The 17,050-nt window shown below is 54.5% G+C and overlaps 1 protein-coding gene across 1 annotated transcript; it reads left to right on the forward strand.

Annotated features, from left to right (window-relative positions):
• Positions 1-13,609: 13,609 nt before the first annotated feature.
• On the forward strand, positions 13,610-15,667 carry LOC306922177 (polyubiquitin-C-like; the record flags this gene model as incomplete). The annotated part of the gene is made up of 1 exon (XM_079499573.1): positions 13,610-15,667. The coding sequence occupies one exon, from the start codon at positions 13,610-13,612 to the stop codon at positions 15,665-15,667; it is 2,058 nt and encodes a 685-aa protein (XP_079355699.1).
• Positions 15,668-17,050: the final 1,383 nt, after the last annotated feature.

Genomic DNA, 17,050 nt, shown 5'->3' on the forward strand with positions numbered 1-17,050 from the left:
GTGCTGTTACTGCCTTACGGCCGGGCTCCACCGGGCGCGTCAGCGTCGCGTCTCCGTCACCGTCAGGGAATGTTCCCTTTTTAATCAATGAAGGGTGGCTCCACTGCCCGCGTTGACGGAGACGCGACGCGTGCATTAAAATTGAACCGGTGCGTTTTTTGACGCGACGCGACGGAGACGCAACGCGTCCGGTGGAGCCCTGGCGTTACGGCCGGGCTCCACCGGGCGCGTCAGCATCGCGTCTCCGTCACCGTCAGGGAATGTTCCCTTTTTAATCAATGAAGGGTGGCTCCACTGCCCGCGTTGACGGAGACGCGACGCGTGCATTAAAATTGAACCGGTGCGTTTTTTGACGCGACGCGACGGAGACGCAACGCGTCCGGTGGAGCCCTGGCGTTACTACCACAAGGTCATTCTTCGGGTCATGTGCTTTGACTGTACCATGTACTGCATTTTTATTGTCTGATAAAATAATCAATCAAAAGAAACTTTGGGAAGCACTGCCCTGGACTACATGGTGGGTGGACAGGTATCATACCCCCTTGCATTCCCTGGACTACATGGTGGGTGGACAGGTATCTTACCCCCTTGCATTCCCTGGACTACATGGTGGGTGGACAGGTATCTTACCCCCTTGCATTCCCTGGACTACATGGTGGGTGGACAGGTATCATACCCCCTTGCATTCCCTGGACTACATGGTGGGTGGACAGGTATCTTACCCCCTTGCATTCCCTGGACTACATGGTGGGTGGACAGGTATCTTACCCCCTTGCATTCCCTGGACTACATGGTGGGTGGACAGGTATCTTACCCCCTTGCATTCCCTGGACTACATGGTGGGTGGACAGGTATCTTACCCCCTTGCATTCCCTGGACTACATGGTGGGTGGACAGGTATCTTACCCCCTTGCATACCCTGGACTACATGGTGGGTGGACAGGTATCGTACCACCTTGCATTCCCTGGACTACATGGTGGGTGGACAGGTATCGTACCACCTTGCATTCCCTGGACTACATGGTGGGTGGACAGGTATCTTACCCCCTTGCATTCCCTGGACTACATGGTGGGTGGACAGGTATCGTACCACCTTGCATTCCCTGGACTACATGGTGGGTGGACAGGTATCTTACCCCCTTGCATTCCCTGGACTACATGGTGGGTGGACAGGTATCTTACCCCCTTGCATTCCCTGGACTACATGGTGGGTGGACAGGTATCGTACCACCTTGCATTCCCTGGACTACATGGTGGGTGGACAGGTATCGTACCACCTTGCATTCCCTGGACTACATGGTGGGTGGACAGGTATCTTACCCCCTTGCATTCCCTGGACTACATGGTGGGTGGACAGGTATCTTACCCCCCCCTGGACTACATGGTGGGTGGACAGGTATCTTACCCCCCCTGGACTACATGGTGGGTGGACAGGTATCTTACCCCCCTGGACTACATGGTGGGTGGACAGGTATCTTACCCCCCCCTGGACTACATGGTGGGTGGACAGGTATCTTACCCCCCTGGACTACATGGTGGGTGGACAGGTATCTTACCCCCCTGGACTACATGGTGGGTGGACAGGTATCTTACCCCCCTGGACTACATGGTGGGTGGACAGGTATCTTACCCCCCCCTGGACTACATGGTGGGTGGACAGGTATCTTACCCCCCCTGGACTACATGGTGGGTGGACAGGTATCTTACCCCCCTGGACTACATGGTGGGTGGACAGGTATCTTACCCCCCCTGGACTACATGGTGGGTGGACAGGTATCTTACCCCCCTGGACTACATGGTGGGTGGACAGGTATCTTACCCCCCTGGACTACATGGTGGGTGGACAGGTATCTTACCCCCCCTGGACTACATGGTGGGTGGACAGGTATCTTACCCCCCCCTGGACTACATGGTGGGTGGACAGGTATCTTACCCCCCTGGACTACATGGTGGGTGGACAGGTATCTTACCCCCCCTGGACTACATGGTGGGTGGACAGGTATCTTACCCCCCCTGGACTACATGGTGGGTGGACAGGTATCTTACCCCCCCTGGACTACATGGTGGGTGGACAGGTATCTTACCCCCCCTGGACTACATGGTGGGTGGACAGGTATCTTACCCCCCCTGGACTACATGGTGGGTGGACAGGTATCTTACCCCCCCCTGGACTACATGGTGGGTGGACAGGTATCTTACCCCCCCTGGACTACATGGTGGGTGGACAGGTATCTTACCCCCCCTGGACTACATGGTGGGTGGACAGGTATCTTACCCCCCCCTGGACTACATGGTGGGTGGGCAGGTATCTTACCCCCTCCTGGACTACATGGTGGGTGGACAGGTATCTTACCCCCCCTGGACTACATGGTGGGTGGACAGGTATCTTACCCCCCCTGGACTACATGGTGGGTGGACAGGTATCTTACCCCCCCCTGGACTACATGGTGGGTGGACAGGTATCTTACCCCCTCCTGGACTACATGGTGGGTGGACAGGTATCTTACCCCCCCCTGGACTACATGGTGGGTGGACAGGTATCTTACCCCCTCCTGGACTACATGGTGGGTGGACAGGTATCTTACCCCCCCTGGACTACATGGTGGGTGGACAGGTATCTTACCCCCCTGGACTACATGGTGGGTGGACAGGTATCTTACCCCCCTGGACTACATGGTGGGTGGACAGGTATCTTACCCCCCCCTGGACTACATGGTGGGTGGACAGGTATCTTACCCCCCCCTGGACTACATGGTGGGTGGACAGGTATCTTACCCCCCCCTGGACTACATGGTGGGTGGACAGGTATCTTACCCCCCCTGGACTACATGGTGGGTGGACAGGTATCTTACCCCCCCCTGGACTACATGGTGGGTGGACAGGTATCTTACCCCCCTGGACTACATGGTGGGTGGACAGGTATCTTACCCCCCCTGGACTACATGGTGGGTGGACAGGTATCTTACCCCCCCTGGACTACATGGTGGGTGGACAGGTATCTTACCCCCCCCCTGGACTACATGGTGGGTGGACAGGTATCTTACCCCCCTGGACTACATGGTGGGTGGACAGGTATCTTACCCCCCTGGACTACATGGTGGGTGGACAGGTATCTTACCCCCCCTGGACTACATGGTGGGGGGACAGGTATCTTACCCCCCCTGGACTACATGGTGGGTGGACAGGTATCTTACCCCCCCCCTGGACTACATGGTGGGTGGACAGGTATCTTACCCCCCTGGACTACATGGTGGGTGGGCAGGTATCTTACCCCCCTGGACTACATGGTGGGTGGACAGGTATCTTACCCCCCTGGACTACATGGTGGGTGGACAGGTATCTTACCCCCCCTGGACTACATGGTGGGTGGACAGGTATCTTACCCCCCCTGGACTACATGGTGGGTGGACAGGTATCTTACCCCCCCTGGACTACATGGTGGGTGGACAGGTATCTTACCCCCCCTGGACTACATGGTGGGTGGACAGGTATCTTACCCCCCCTGGACTACATGGTGGGTGGACAGGTATCTTACCCCCCCCTGGACTACATGGTGGGTGGACAGGTATCTTACCCCCCTGGACTACATGGTGGGTGGACAGGTATCTTACCCCCCCTGGACTACATGGTGGGTGGACAGGTATCTTACCCCCCTGGACTACATGGTGGGTGGACAGGTATCTTACCCCCCCTGGACTACATGGTGGGTGGACAGGTATCTTACCTCCCCTGGACTACATGGTGGGTGGACAGGTATCTTACCCCCCTGGACTACATGGTGGGTGGACAGGTATCTTACCCCCCTGGACTACATGGTGGGGGGACAGGTATCTTACCCCCCCTGGACTACATGGTGGGTGGACAGGTATCTTACCCCCTTGCATTCCCTGGACTACATGGTGGGTGGACAGGTATCTTACCCCCTTGCATTCCCTGGACTACATGGTGGGTGGACAGGTATCTTACCCCCTTGCATTCCCTGGACTAAATGGTGGGTGGACAGGTATCTTACCCCCTTGCATTCCCTGGACTACATGGTGGGGGGACAGGTATCTTACCCCCTTGCATTCCCTGGACTAAATGGTGGGTGGACAGGTATCTTACCCCCTTGCATTCCCTGGACTACATGGTGGGTGGACAGGTATCTTACCCCCCCTGGACTACATGGTGGGTGGACAGGTATCTTACCCCCCCCTGGACTACATGGTGGGTGGACAGGTATCTTACCCCCCTGGACTAAATGGTGGGTGGACAGGTATCTTACCCCCCCCTGGACTACATGGTGGGTGGACAGGTATCTTACCCCCTTGCATTCCCTGGACTACATGGTGGGTGGACAGGTATCTTACCCCCCTGGACTAAATGGTGGGTGGACAGGTATCTTACCCCCCCTGGACTACATGGTGGGTGGACAGGTATCTTAGCCCCTTGCATTCCCTGGACTACATGGTGGGTGGACAGGTATCTTACCCCCTTGCATTCCCTGGACTACATGGTGGGTGGACAGGTATCTTACCCCCCCCCCCCCCCTGGACTACATGGTGGGTGGACAGGTATCTTACCCCCCTGGACTACATGGTGGGTGGACAGGTATCTTACCCCCCTGGACTACATGGTGGGTGGACAGGTATCTTACCCCCCCTGGACTACATGGTGGGTGGACAGGTATCTTACCCCCCCTGGACTACATGGTGGGTGGACAGGTATCTTACCCCCCCCTGGACTACATGGTGGGTGGACAGGTATCTTACCCCCCCCTGGACTACATGGTGGGTGGACAGGTATCTTACCCCCCCCCTGGACTACATGGTGGGTGGACAGGTATCTTACCCCCCTGGACTACATGGTGGGTGGACAGGTATCTTACCCCCCTGGACTACATGGTGGGTGGACAGGTATCTTACCCCCCCTGGACTACATGGTGGGTGGACAGGTATCTTACCCCCCCCTGGACTACATGGTGGGGGGACAGGTATCTTACCCCCCCCTGGACTACATGGTGGGTGGACAGGTATCTTACCCCCCCCTGGACTACATGGTGGGTGGACAGGTATCTTACCCCCCTGGACTACATGGTGGGTGGACAGGTATCTTACCCCCCCTGGACTACATGGTGGGTGGACAGGTATCTTACCCCCCCCTGGACTACATGGTGGGGGGACAGGTATCTTACCCCCCCCTGGACTACATGGTGGGTGGACAGGTATCTTACCCCCCCTGGACTACATGGTGGGTGGACAGGTATCTTACCCCCCCTGGACTACATGGTGGGTGGACAGGTATCTTACCCCCCTGGACTACATGGTGGGTGGGCAGGTATCTTACCCCCCCCTGGACTACATGGTGGGTGGACAGGTATCTTACCCCCCTGGACTACATGGTGGGTGGACAGGTATCTTACCCCCCCCTGGACTACATGGTGGGTGGACAGGTATCTTACCCCCCCCTGGACTACATGGTGGGTGGACAGGTATCTTACCCCCCTGGACTACATGGTGGGTGGACAGGTATCTTACCCCCCTGGACTACATGGTGGGTGGACAGGTATCTTACCCCCCTGGACTACATGGTGGGTGGACAGGTATCTTACCCCCCTGGACTACATGGTGGGTGGACAGGTATCTTACCCCCCCCCCTGGACTACATGGTGGGTGGACAGGTATCTTACCCCCCTGGACTACATGGTGGGTGGACAGGTATCTTACCCCCCCTGGACTACATGGTGGGTGGACAGGTATCTTACCCCCCCCTGGACTACATGGTGGGTGGACAGGTATCTTACCCCCCCTGGACTACATGGTGGGTGGACAGGTATCTTACCCCCCCTGGACTACATGGTGGGTGGACAGGTATCTTACCCCCCTGGACTACATGGTGGGTGGGCAGGTATCTTACCCCCCCCTGGACTACATGGTGGGTGGACAGGTATCTTACCCCCCTGGACTACATGGTGGGTGGACAGGTATCTTACCCCCCCCTGGACTACATGGTGGGTGGACAGGTATCTTACCCCCCCCTGGACTACATGGTGGGTGGACAGGTATCTTACCCCCCCGGACTACATGGTGGGTGGACAGGTATCTTACCCCCCCTGGACTACATGGTGGGTGGACAGGTATCTTACCCCCCCTGGACTACATGGTGGGTGGACAGGTATCTTACCCCCCTGGACTACATGGTGGGTGGACAGGTATCTTACCCCCCTGGACTACATGGTGGGTGGACAGGTATCTTACCCCCCTTGGACTACATGGTGGGTGGACAGGTATCTTACCCCCCCTGGACTACATGGTGGGTGGACAGGTATCTTACCCCCCCCCTGGACTACATGGTGGGTGGACAGGTATCTTACCCCCCCGGACTACATGGTGGGGGGACAGGTATCTTACCCCCCCCTGGACTACATGGTGGGTGGACAGGTATCTTACCCCCCCGGACTACATGGTGGGGGGACAGGTATCTTACCCCCCCCTGGACTACATGGTGGGTGGACAGGTATCTTACCCCCCCCTGGACTACATGGTGGGTGGACAGGTATCTTACCCCCCCTGGACTACATGGTGGGTGGGCAGGTATCTTACCCCCCCCTGGACTACATGGTGGGGGGACAGGTATCTTACCCCCCCTGGACTACATGGTGGGTGGGCAGGTATCTTACCCCCCTGGACTACATGGTGGGTGGACAGGTATCTTACCCCCCTGGACTACATGGTGGGTGGACAGGTATCTTACCCCCCCTGGACTACATGGTGGGTGGACAGGTATCTTACCCCCCCTGGACTACATGGTGGGTGGACAGGTATCTTACCCCCCCCCTGGACTACATGGTGGGTGGACAGGTATCTTACCCCCCCTGGACTACATGGTGGGTGGACAGGTATCTTACCCCCCCCCTGGACTACATGGTGGGTGGACAGGTATCTTACCCCCCTTGGACTACATGGTGGGTGGACAGGTATCTTACCCCCCTGGACTACATGGTGGGTGGACAGGTATCTTACCCCCCTGGACTACATGGTGGGTGGACAGGTATCTTACCCCCCCTGGACTACATGGTGGGTGGACAGGTATCTTACCCCCCCTGGACTACATGGTGGGTGGACAGGTATCTTACCCCCCCCTGGACTACATGGTGGGTGGACAGGTATCTTACCCCCCCTGGACTACATGGTGGGTGGACAGGTATCTTACCCCCCCCCTGGACTACATGGTGGGTGGACAGGTATCTTACCCCCCTTGGACTACATGGTGGGTGGACAGGTATCTTACCCCCCCTGGACTACATGGTGGGTGGACAGGTATCTTACCCCCCCCCTGGACTACATGGTGGGTGGACAGGTATCTTACCCCCCCGGACTACATGGTGGGGGGACAGGTATCTTACCCCCCCCTGGACTACATGGTGGGTGGACAGGTATCTTACCCCCCCTGGACTACATGGTGGGTGGACAGGTATCTTACCCCCCTGGACTACATGGTGGGTGGACAGGTATCTTACCCCCCCTGGACTACATGGTGGGTGGACAGGTATCTTACCCCCCCTGGACTACATGGTGGGTGGACAGGTATCTTACCCCCCCTGGACTACATGGTGGGTGGACAGGTATCTTACCCCCCCCTGGACTACATGGTGGGTGGACAGGTATCTTACCCCCCCCTGGACTACATGGTGGGTGGACAGGTATCTTACCCCCCTGGACTACATGGTGGGTGGACAGGTATCTTACCCCCCCTGGACTACATGGTGGGTGGACAGGTATCTTACCCCCCCTGGACTACATGGTGGGTGGACAGGTATCTTACCCCCCCTGGACTACATGGTGGGTGGACAGGTATCTTACCCCCCCTGGACTACATGGTGGGTGGACAGGTATCTTACCCCCCCCCTGGACTACATGGTGGGTGGACAGGTATCTTACCCCCCTGGACTACATGGTGGGTGGACAGGTATCTTACCCCCCTGGACTACATGGTGGGTGGACAGGTATCTTACCCCCCCTGGACTACATGGTGGGTGGACAGGTATCTTACCCCCCCCCTGGACTACATGGTGGGTGGACAGGTATCTTACCCCCCCGGACTACATGGTGGGGGGACAGGTATCTTACCCCCCCCTGGACTACATGGTGGGTGGACAGGTATCTTACCCCCCCGGACTACATGGTGGGGGGACAGGTATCTTACCCCCCCCTGGACTACATGGTGGGTGGACAGGTATCTTACCCCCCCTGGACTACATGGTGGGGGGACAGGTATCTTACCCCCCCTGGACTACATGGTGGGTGGACAGGTATCTTACCCCCCCTGGACTACATGGTGGGTGGACAGGTATCTTACCCCCCCTGGACTACATGGTGGGGGGACAGGTATCTTACCCCCCCTGGACTACATGGTGGGTGGACAGGTATCTTACCCCCCCCCTGGACTACATGGTGGGTGGACAGGTATCTTACCCCCCTGGACTACATGGTGGGTGGACAGGTATCTTACCCCCCCCCTGGACTACATGGTGGGTGGACAGGTATCTTACCCCCCCTGGACTACATGGTGGGGGGACAGGTATCTTACCCCCCCTGGACTACATGGTGGGTGGACAGGTATCTTACCCCCCCTGGACTACATGGTGGGTGGACAGGTATCTTACCCCCCTGGACTACATGGTGGGTGGACAGGTATCTTACCCCCCCTGGACTACATGGTGGGTGGACAGGTATCTTACCCCCCCCCTGGACTACATGGTGGGTGGACAGGTATCTTACCCCCCCTGGACTACATGGTGGGTGGACAGGTATCTTACCCCCCCTGGACTACATGGTGGGTGGACAGGTATCTTACCCCCCCTGGACTACATGGTGGGTGGACAGGTATCTTACCCCCCCCTGGACTACATGGTGGGTGGACAGGTATCTTACCCCCCCTGGACTACATGGTGGGTGGACAGGTATCTTACCCCCCCTGGACTACATGGTGGGTGGACAGGTATCTTACCCCCCCCTGGACTACATGGTGGGTGGACAGGTATCTTACCCCCCCTGGACTACATGGTGGGTGGACAGGTATCTTACCCCCCCCTGGACTACATGGTGGGTGGACAGGTATCTTACCCCCCTGGACTACATGGTGGGTGGACAGGTATCTTACCCCCCCCTGGACTACATGGTGGGTGGGCAGGTATCTTACCCCCCCTGGACTACATGGTGGGTGGACAGGTATCTTACCCCCCTGGACTACATGGTGGGTGGACAGGTATCTTACCCCCCTGGACTACATGGTGGGTGGACAGGTATCTTACCCCCCCTGGACTACATGGTGGGTGGGCAGGTATCTTACCCCCCCTGGACTACATGGTGGGTGGACAGGTATCTTACCCCCCCTGGACTACATGGTGGGTGGACAGGTATCTTACCCCCCCTGGACTACATGGTGGGTGGACAGGTATCTTACCCCCCTGGACTACATGGTGGGTGGACAGGTATCTTACCCCCCCCTGGACTACATGGTGGGTGGACAGGTATCTTACCCCCCCCTGGACTACATGGTGGGTGGACAGGTATCTTACCCCCCTGGACTACATGGTGGGTGGGCAGGTATCTTACCCCCCCTGGACTACATGGTGGGTGGGCAGGTATCTTACCCCCCCTGGACTACATGGTGGGTGGGCAGGTATCTTACCCCCCCTGGACTACATGGTGGGTGGACAGGTATCTTACCCCCCCTGGACTACATGGTGGGTGGACAGGTATCTTACCCCCCCCCTGGACTACATGGTGGGTGGACAGGTATCTTACCCCCCTGGACTACATGGTGGGTGGACAGGTATCTTACCCCCCTGGACTACATGGTGGGTGGACAGGTATCTTACCCCCCCTGGACTACATGGTGGGTGGACAGGTATCTTACCCCCCCCTGGACTACATGGTGGGTGGACAGGTATCTTACCCCCCTGGACTACATGGTGGGTGGGCAGGTATCTTACCCCCCCTGGACTACATGGTGGGTGGACAGGTATCTTACCCCCTTGCATTCCCTGGACTACATGGTGGGTGGACAGGTATCTTACCCCCCCTGGACTACATGGTGGGTGGACAGGTATCTTACCCCCCCTGGACTACATGGTGGGTGGACAGGTATCTTACCCCCTGGACTACATGGTGGGTGGACAGGTATCTTACCCCCCCTGGACTACATGGTGGGTGGACAGGTATCTTACCCCCCCCTGGACTACATGGTGGGTGGACACGTATCTTACCCCCCCTGGACTACATGGTGGGTGGACAGGTATCTTACCCCCCCTGGACTACATGGTGGGTGGACAGGTATCTTACCCCCCTGGACTACATGGTGGGTGGACAGGTATCTTACCCCCCCTGGACTACATGGTGGGTGGACAGGTATCTTACCCCCCCTGGACTACATGGTGGGTGGACAGGTATCTTACCCCCCCTGGACTACATGGTGGGTGGACAGGTATCTTACCCCCCCTGGACTACATGGTGGGTGGACAGGTATCTTACCCCCCCTGGACTACATGGTGGGTGGACAGGTATCTTACCCCCCCTGGACTACATGGTGGGTGGACAGGTATCTTACCCCCCCTGGACTACATGGTGGGTGGACAGGTATCTTACCCCCCCTGGACTACATGGTGGGTGGACAGGTATCTTACCCCCCCTGGACTACATGGTGGGTGGACAGGTATCTTACCCCCCCTGGACTACATGGTGGGTGGACAGGTATCTTACCTCCCCTGGACTACATGGTGGGTGGACAGGTATCTTACCCCCCCTGGACTACATGGTGGGTGGACAGGTATCTTACCCCCCCTGGACTACATGGTGGGTGGACAGGTATCTTACCCCCTTGCATTCCCTGGACTACATGGTGGGTGGACAGGTATCTTACCCCCCCCTGGACTACATGGTGGGTGGACAGGTATCTTACCCCCCCCTGGACTACATGGTGGGTGGACAGGTATCTTACCCCCCCCTGGACTACATGGTGGGTGGACAGGTATCTTACCCCCCCTGGACTACATGGTGGGTGGACAGGTATCTTACCCCCCCCTGGACTACATGGTGGGTGGACAGGTATCTTACCCCCCCCTGGACTACATGGTGGGTGGACAGGTATCTTACCCCCCCTGGACTACATGGTGGGTGGACAGGTATCTTACCCCCCCTGGACTACATGGTGGGTGGGCAGGTATCTTACCCCCCCTGGACTACATGGTGGGTGGACAGGTATCTTACCCCCCCTGGACTACATGGTGGGTGGACAGGTATCTTACCCCCCCCTGGACTACATGGTGGGTGGACAGGTATCTTACCCCCCTGGACTACATGGTGGGTGGGCAGGTATCTTACCCCCCTGGACTACATGGTGGGTGGGCAGGTATCTTACCCCCCTGGACTACATGGTGGGTGGACAGGTATCTTACCCCCCCTGGACTACATGGTGGGTGGACAGGTATCTTACCCCCCTGGACTACATGGTGGGTGGGCAGGTATCTTACCCCCCTGGACTACATGGTGGGTGGGCAGGTATCTTACCCCCCTGGACTACATGGTGGGTGGACAGGTATCTTACCCCCCCCTGGACTACATGGTGGGTGGACAGGTATCTTACCCCCCCCTGGACTACATGGTGGGTGGACAGGTATCTTACCCCCCCTGGACTACATGGTGGGTGGACAGGTATCTTATCCCCCCTGGACTACATGGTGGGTGGACAGGTATCTTACCCCCCCTGGACTACATGGTGGGTGGACACGTATCTTACCCCCCCTGGACTACATGGTGGGTGGACAGGTATCGTACCCCCCCCTGGACTACATGGTGGGTGGACAGGTATCTTACCCCCCCTGGACTACATGGTGGGTGGACAGGTATCTTACCCCCCCCCTGGACTACATGGTGGGTGGACAGGTATCTTACCCCCCCTGGACTACATGGTGGGGGGACAGGTATCTTACCCCCCCCTGGACTACATGGTGGGTGGACAGGTATCGTACCCCCCCCCTGGACTACATGGTGGGTGGACAGGTATCTTACCCCCCCTGGACTACATGGTGGGTGGACAGGTATCTTACCCCCCCCCTGGACTACATGGTGGGTGGACAGGTATCTTACCCCCCCTGGACTACATGGTGGGGGGACAGGTATCTTACCCCCCCTGGACTACATGGTGGGTGGACAGGTATCTTACCCCCCCTGGACTACATGGTGGGTGGGCAGGTATCTTACCCCCCCCCTGGACTACATGGTGGGTGGGCAGGTATCTTACCCCCCCCTGGACTACATGGTGGGTGGACAGTTATCTTACCCCCCCTGGACTACATGGTGGGTGGGCAGGTATCTTACCCCCTTGCATTCCAGTGCGCCCAAAACTGTTACAATGTTATCCTACTATAAAATGTGTTCATACAGTATGTGACCCGTCAGTCCGACCCATAGAGTATATAAAGGATAGAGACCGAACTGGAGCGTTAGCCCCCCCCCCACCGCTATTCATTTCAGTGGAAGCTGCTCAGTGGCGTTTTGAAGCACCCGGAAGACTTCCGGAAGTATAATGATAACTCAATGGCTCGAGCGAGCGGAAGTTTAGCATAGCCTAGCCCCGGACCTCATTTCGCCAGTAGGTAGTGGCATCTTCAACGTTGGATAGCCTTACTGGGGGCTTGGTCCGACCCGACTTCAAACTCGGCACGCGCATTGGTGAGAACCCGAAGGAGTGTCATGGTGCCTTGCGTCGTTGAGTCGGTCAGACAGGTGGTTGTCCAGAACTGCCCATGTGACCGACATGCCCATATTTAGGCATTTATGGAGATCTGATCAAAACCGCCAAAATGACCGATACTAGGTATCCATTGATGACATCAGGGTTTCCATATATTGGCATTAAAGGTATATTCAGTGATTTGACTTAATTCAAATATCACTTATTTTTTCTTTTTTTCTGGATAATCCTCCCTACTATAGAGTGTGCTGACCATATAAAGAGTTCCTCCCTGTCCCCAGTGAGCCCCTGGGGTCAAAAAACCCTAGTTTCAGTTTTGGTGGCGGGTGGCAAAACCGTCATCCAATCAGGATGAGAGGGGCCTTCCTCCAATCATGATCGAGTGGGGGCGGGCCTTGGTGCACATGCTGTTTGGCCTGTTGCACTTCCCCCCCACTGTAGAGCGTGCATGTGCACATGTTGTTACTGGGGCGCACTGTGTGGTTTTCCAAATCACCCAAATCACTGAATGCTCCTTTAAAGGGACAGACAGACAGACAGACAGACAGACAGACAGACAGGGATAAAAAAATCACACTGTGTGAAGTGAGGGGCGCTCTTGTCATCATACATCACATTTCAGCCAATAACAAATTGGCGACCTCACTTTTCTGTCCTCATAGCCATTGGCCAATAACCATACAAGGAACTGTGACATAACTGTGACATCACTGTGACATCCACACCTAAATAAAAGGGAGACGGTGTATGGATTTAATTTAGTTTGAGTTAAGTGTTGGTTTCAGGTCATATAACAAGATCTGAGAATAAGTTAGAGCCAAATCTTCTAAATTCTATTTTGCCTGTTCACAGTAGCGACTCAAATTGCACAAACATGCAGATCTTTGTGAAGACCCTTACTGGTAAGACCATCACTTTGGAGGTTGAACCAAGTGATAACATAGAAAACGTGAAAGCCAAGATCCAGGACAAGGAAGGCATCCCTCCTGACCAGCAGAGGCTCATCTTTGCCGGAAAGCAACTGGAAGACGGCCGCACCCTTTCTGACTACAATATCCAGAAAGAATCAACACTTCATCTTGTGCTGCGTCTGAGGGGAGGAATGCAAATCTTCGTCAAGACTCTTACCGGCAAAACCATCACCCTCGAAGTTGAACCAAGTGATAACATTGAGAACGTGAAGGCCAAGATCCAGGACAAGGAAGGCATCCCTCCTGACCAGCAGAGGCTCATCTTTGCTGGCAAGCAACTGGAAGACGGCCGCACTCTGTCCGACTACAACATCCAGAAAGAATCCACACTTCACCTTGTGCTGCGTCTGAGGGGAGGGATGCAGATCTTTGTGAAGACCCTCACTGGTAAGACCATCACCTTGGAGGTTGAACCAAGTGATAACATAGAAAACGTCAAGGCCAAAATCCAGGACAAGGAAGGCATCCCGCCTGACCAGCAAAGGCTTATCTTTGCCGGAAAGCAACTGGAAGACGGTCGCACCCTTTCTGACTACAATATCCAGAAAGAATCCACACTTCACCTTGTGCTGCGTCTGAGGGGAGGAATGCAAATCTTCGTCAAGACTCTTACCGGCAAAACCATCACCCTCGAAGTTGAACCAAGTGATAACATTGAGAATGTGAAGGCCAAGATCCAGGACAAGGAAGGCATCCCGCCTGACCAGCAAAGGCTGATCTTTGCTGGAAAGCAACTGGAAGACGGCCGCACTCTGTCCGACTACAACATCCAGAAAGAATCAACCCTTCACCTTGTGCTACGTCTCAGGGGAGGCATGCAGATCTTCGTCAAGACTCTTACCGGCAAGACTATCACCCTGGAAGTTGAACCAAGTGATAACATTGAGAACGTTAAGGCGAAGATACAAGATAAAGAAGGAATTCCTCCTGACCAGCAGAGGCTCATCTTTGCTGGCAAGCAACTCGAAGACGGTCGCACCCTTTCTGACTACAATATCCAGAAAGAATCCACGCTTCACCTTGTGCTGCGTCTGAGGGGAGGGATGCAGATCTTTGTGAAGACTCTTACCGGAAAAACCATCACCTTGGAGGTTGAACCAAGTGATAACATTGAGAATGTGAAGGCCAAAATCCAGGACAAGGAAGGCATCCCTCCTGACCAGCAAAGGCTGATCTTCGCTGGAAAGCAACTGGAAGACGGGCGCACCCTTTCTGACTACAACATCCAGAAGGAATCAACCCTTCATCTCGTGCTGCGTCTGAGGGGAGGGATGCAGATCTTCGTCAAGACCCTTACTGGCAAGACTATCACCCTGGAAGTTGAACCAAGTGATAACATTGAGAACGTTAAGGCGAAGATACAAGATAAAGAAGGAATTCCCCCTGACCAGCAAAGGCTCATCTTTGCTGGCAAGCAACTGGAAGACGGGCGCACACTTTCTGACTACAATATCCAGAAAGAATCCACACTTCATCTTGTGCTGCGTCTGAGGGGAGGGATGCAGATTTTTGTGAAGACCCTTACTGGCAAAACCATCACCCTTGAAGTTGAACCAAGTGATAACATTGAGAATGTGAAGGCCAAGATCCAGGACAAGGAAGGCATTCCCCCTGACCAGCAAAGGCTGATCTTTGCTGGAAAGCAACTCGAAGACGGCCGCACTCTGTCCGACTACAACATCCAGAAAGAATCCACACTTCACCTTGTGCTACGTCTGAGAGGAGGCATGCAGATCTTTGTGAAGACTCTTACCGGAAAAACCATCACCCTCGAAGTCGAACCAAGTGATAACATAGAAAACGTCAAGGCCAAGATCCAGGACAAGGAAGGGATCCCTCCTGACCAGCAGAGGCTCATCTTCGCTGGCAAGCAACTGGAAGACGGGCGCACCCTTTCTGACTACAACATCCAGAAGGAATCCACACTTCATCTCGTGCTGCGTCTGAGGGGAGGGCAGTAAATTACTCCATACTCCTTAAATATATTGCCAATAATATATTGACCAATAATTATAAATCAATAAAATTAATAAAAATATGTCAATCCATGTGAATCAAGAGAATGCACATTTTAAACATAAAACAAAACAGAAATACTATAAAAAACCCGGGTGGGGTGCCTCGCTGATTAATACCATGATATAATACATACAGTCAAGAACCTCCAAGTCAGCTGTTCTTACTCAGTGACCCACCAAGGCCAATAATAACAAAAAACAATCAATAAATAATCAATCACCAATAATAACCAAAAAAAATGCCTCTCAAAATCCAGCCCTACGTCCTCGTCGTGAGAGGTGGAAGATACTAACGTGGCTCTGGTAGAACTATAGGCTAATCACCTGTGATGATCTCACTCAGAATGCAATCCCCAAAGTGACCGAGTGAGTGATGTGCTGAATGCAGTGTTGATTTCGTCGACTAAAACTAAGACGAAAACTAAATGGAAACTAAAAATCACACCCGTGTGAACTGAGTGGTGCAAGGTCTTATATAGCCTGATCAGCTGTGGTCTGATGTAATGTCAGTGACCATAGTAACCATGCTCCTTATTTTGGGCCCCACGTACAGGTACACACAAACAAACAAACAAAGCTGGTTATTGGAGTGGTTTGCACCACTCAAAAAACTAAGCTATGATGACTAAAAATACTGACAATTTCGTCAACAAATAAAAACTAGACTAAAAGGTTAGGAAGGGACTAGTTGACAAAAGATCCAGTATAAGTCATTTTACAATTAGTTGCATGCTGAAAATAGCAGATCTACAAGCTCACAACGCGTTGCGCTGCGACGCGTTGTGAAAATAGCGTTGTTGACGCTATTTTCAGCAAGTGTAAAAACAGTCATTACGACGGCATCAAGGCCAGCTGCCAAAATACATTTTGTTCGACTAAATCAACTGTAGATTTAGTCGACTAAAATCTTATGACATTTAGTCAACTAAAACTAGACTATCACTAAAACATTCCAGGTGACTAAAATTTGACTAAAACTAAATGAAGAGACAAACTAAAATCAAAATTTGCTGCCAAAAACAACTCTGGCCTGAAACTGGGAGGTCGGGGTTCGATCCCCGGCTGGGTCATACCAAAGACTGTAAAAATGGGACCCAATGCCTCCCTGCTTGGCACTCAGCATCAAAGGGTTGGATTGGGGGGGTCAAATCTACTAATCAAATGATTCCCGAGCGCGGTACGGCTGCAGCTCACCGCTCCATGGCTGCGGCTCACTGCTCCAAGAGATGGGTCAAATGCGGAGAACAAATTTCACTGCGGTAACGTGTGTGACAAATCGTATGACTTTGACTTTGACTTCACGAATCAAGAGTAAAGAATCACTTT

This window comes from Electrona antarctica, assembly GCF_951216825.1.
Source record: "Electrona antarctica genome assembly, chromosome: 4".
Classification (NCBI taxonomy): domain Eukaryota; kingdom Metazoa; phylum Chordata; class Actinopteri; order Myctophiformes; family Myctophidae; genus Electrona; species Electrona antarctica.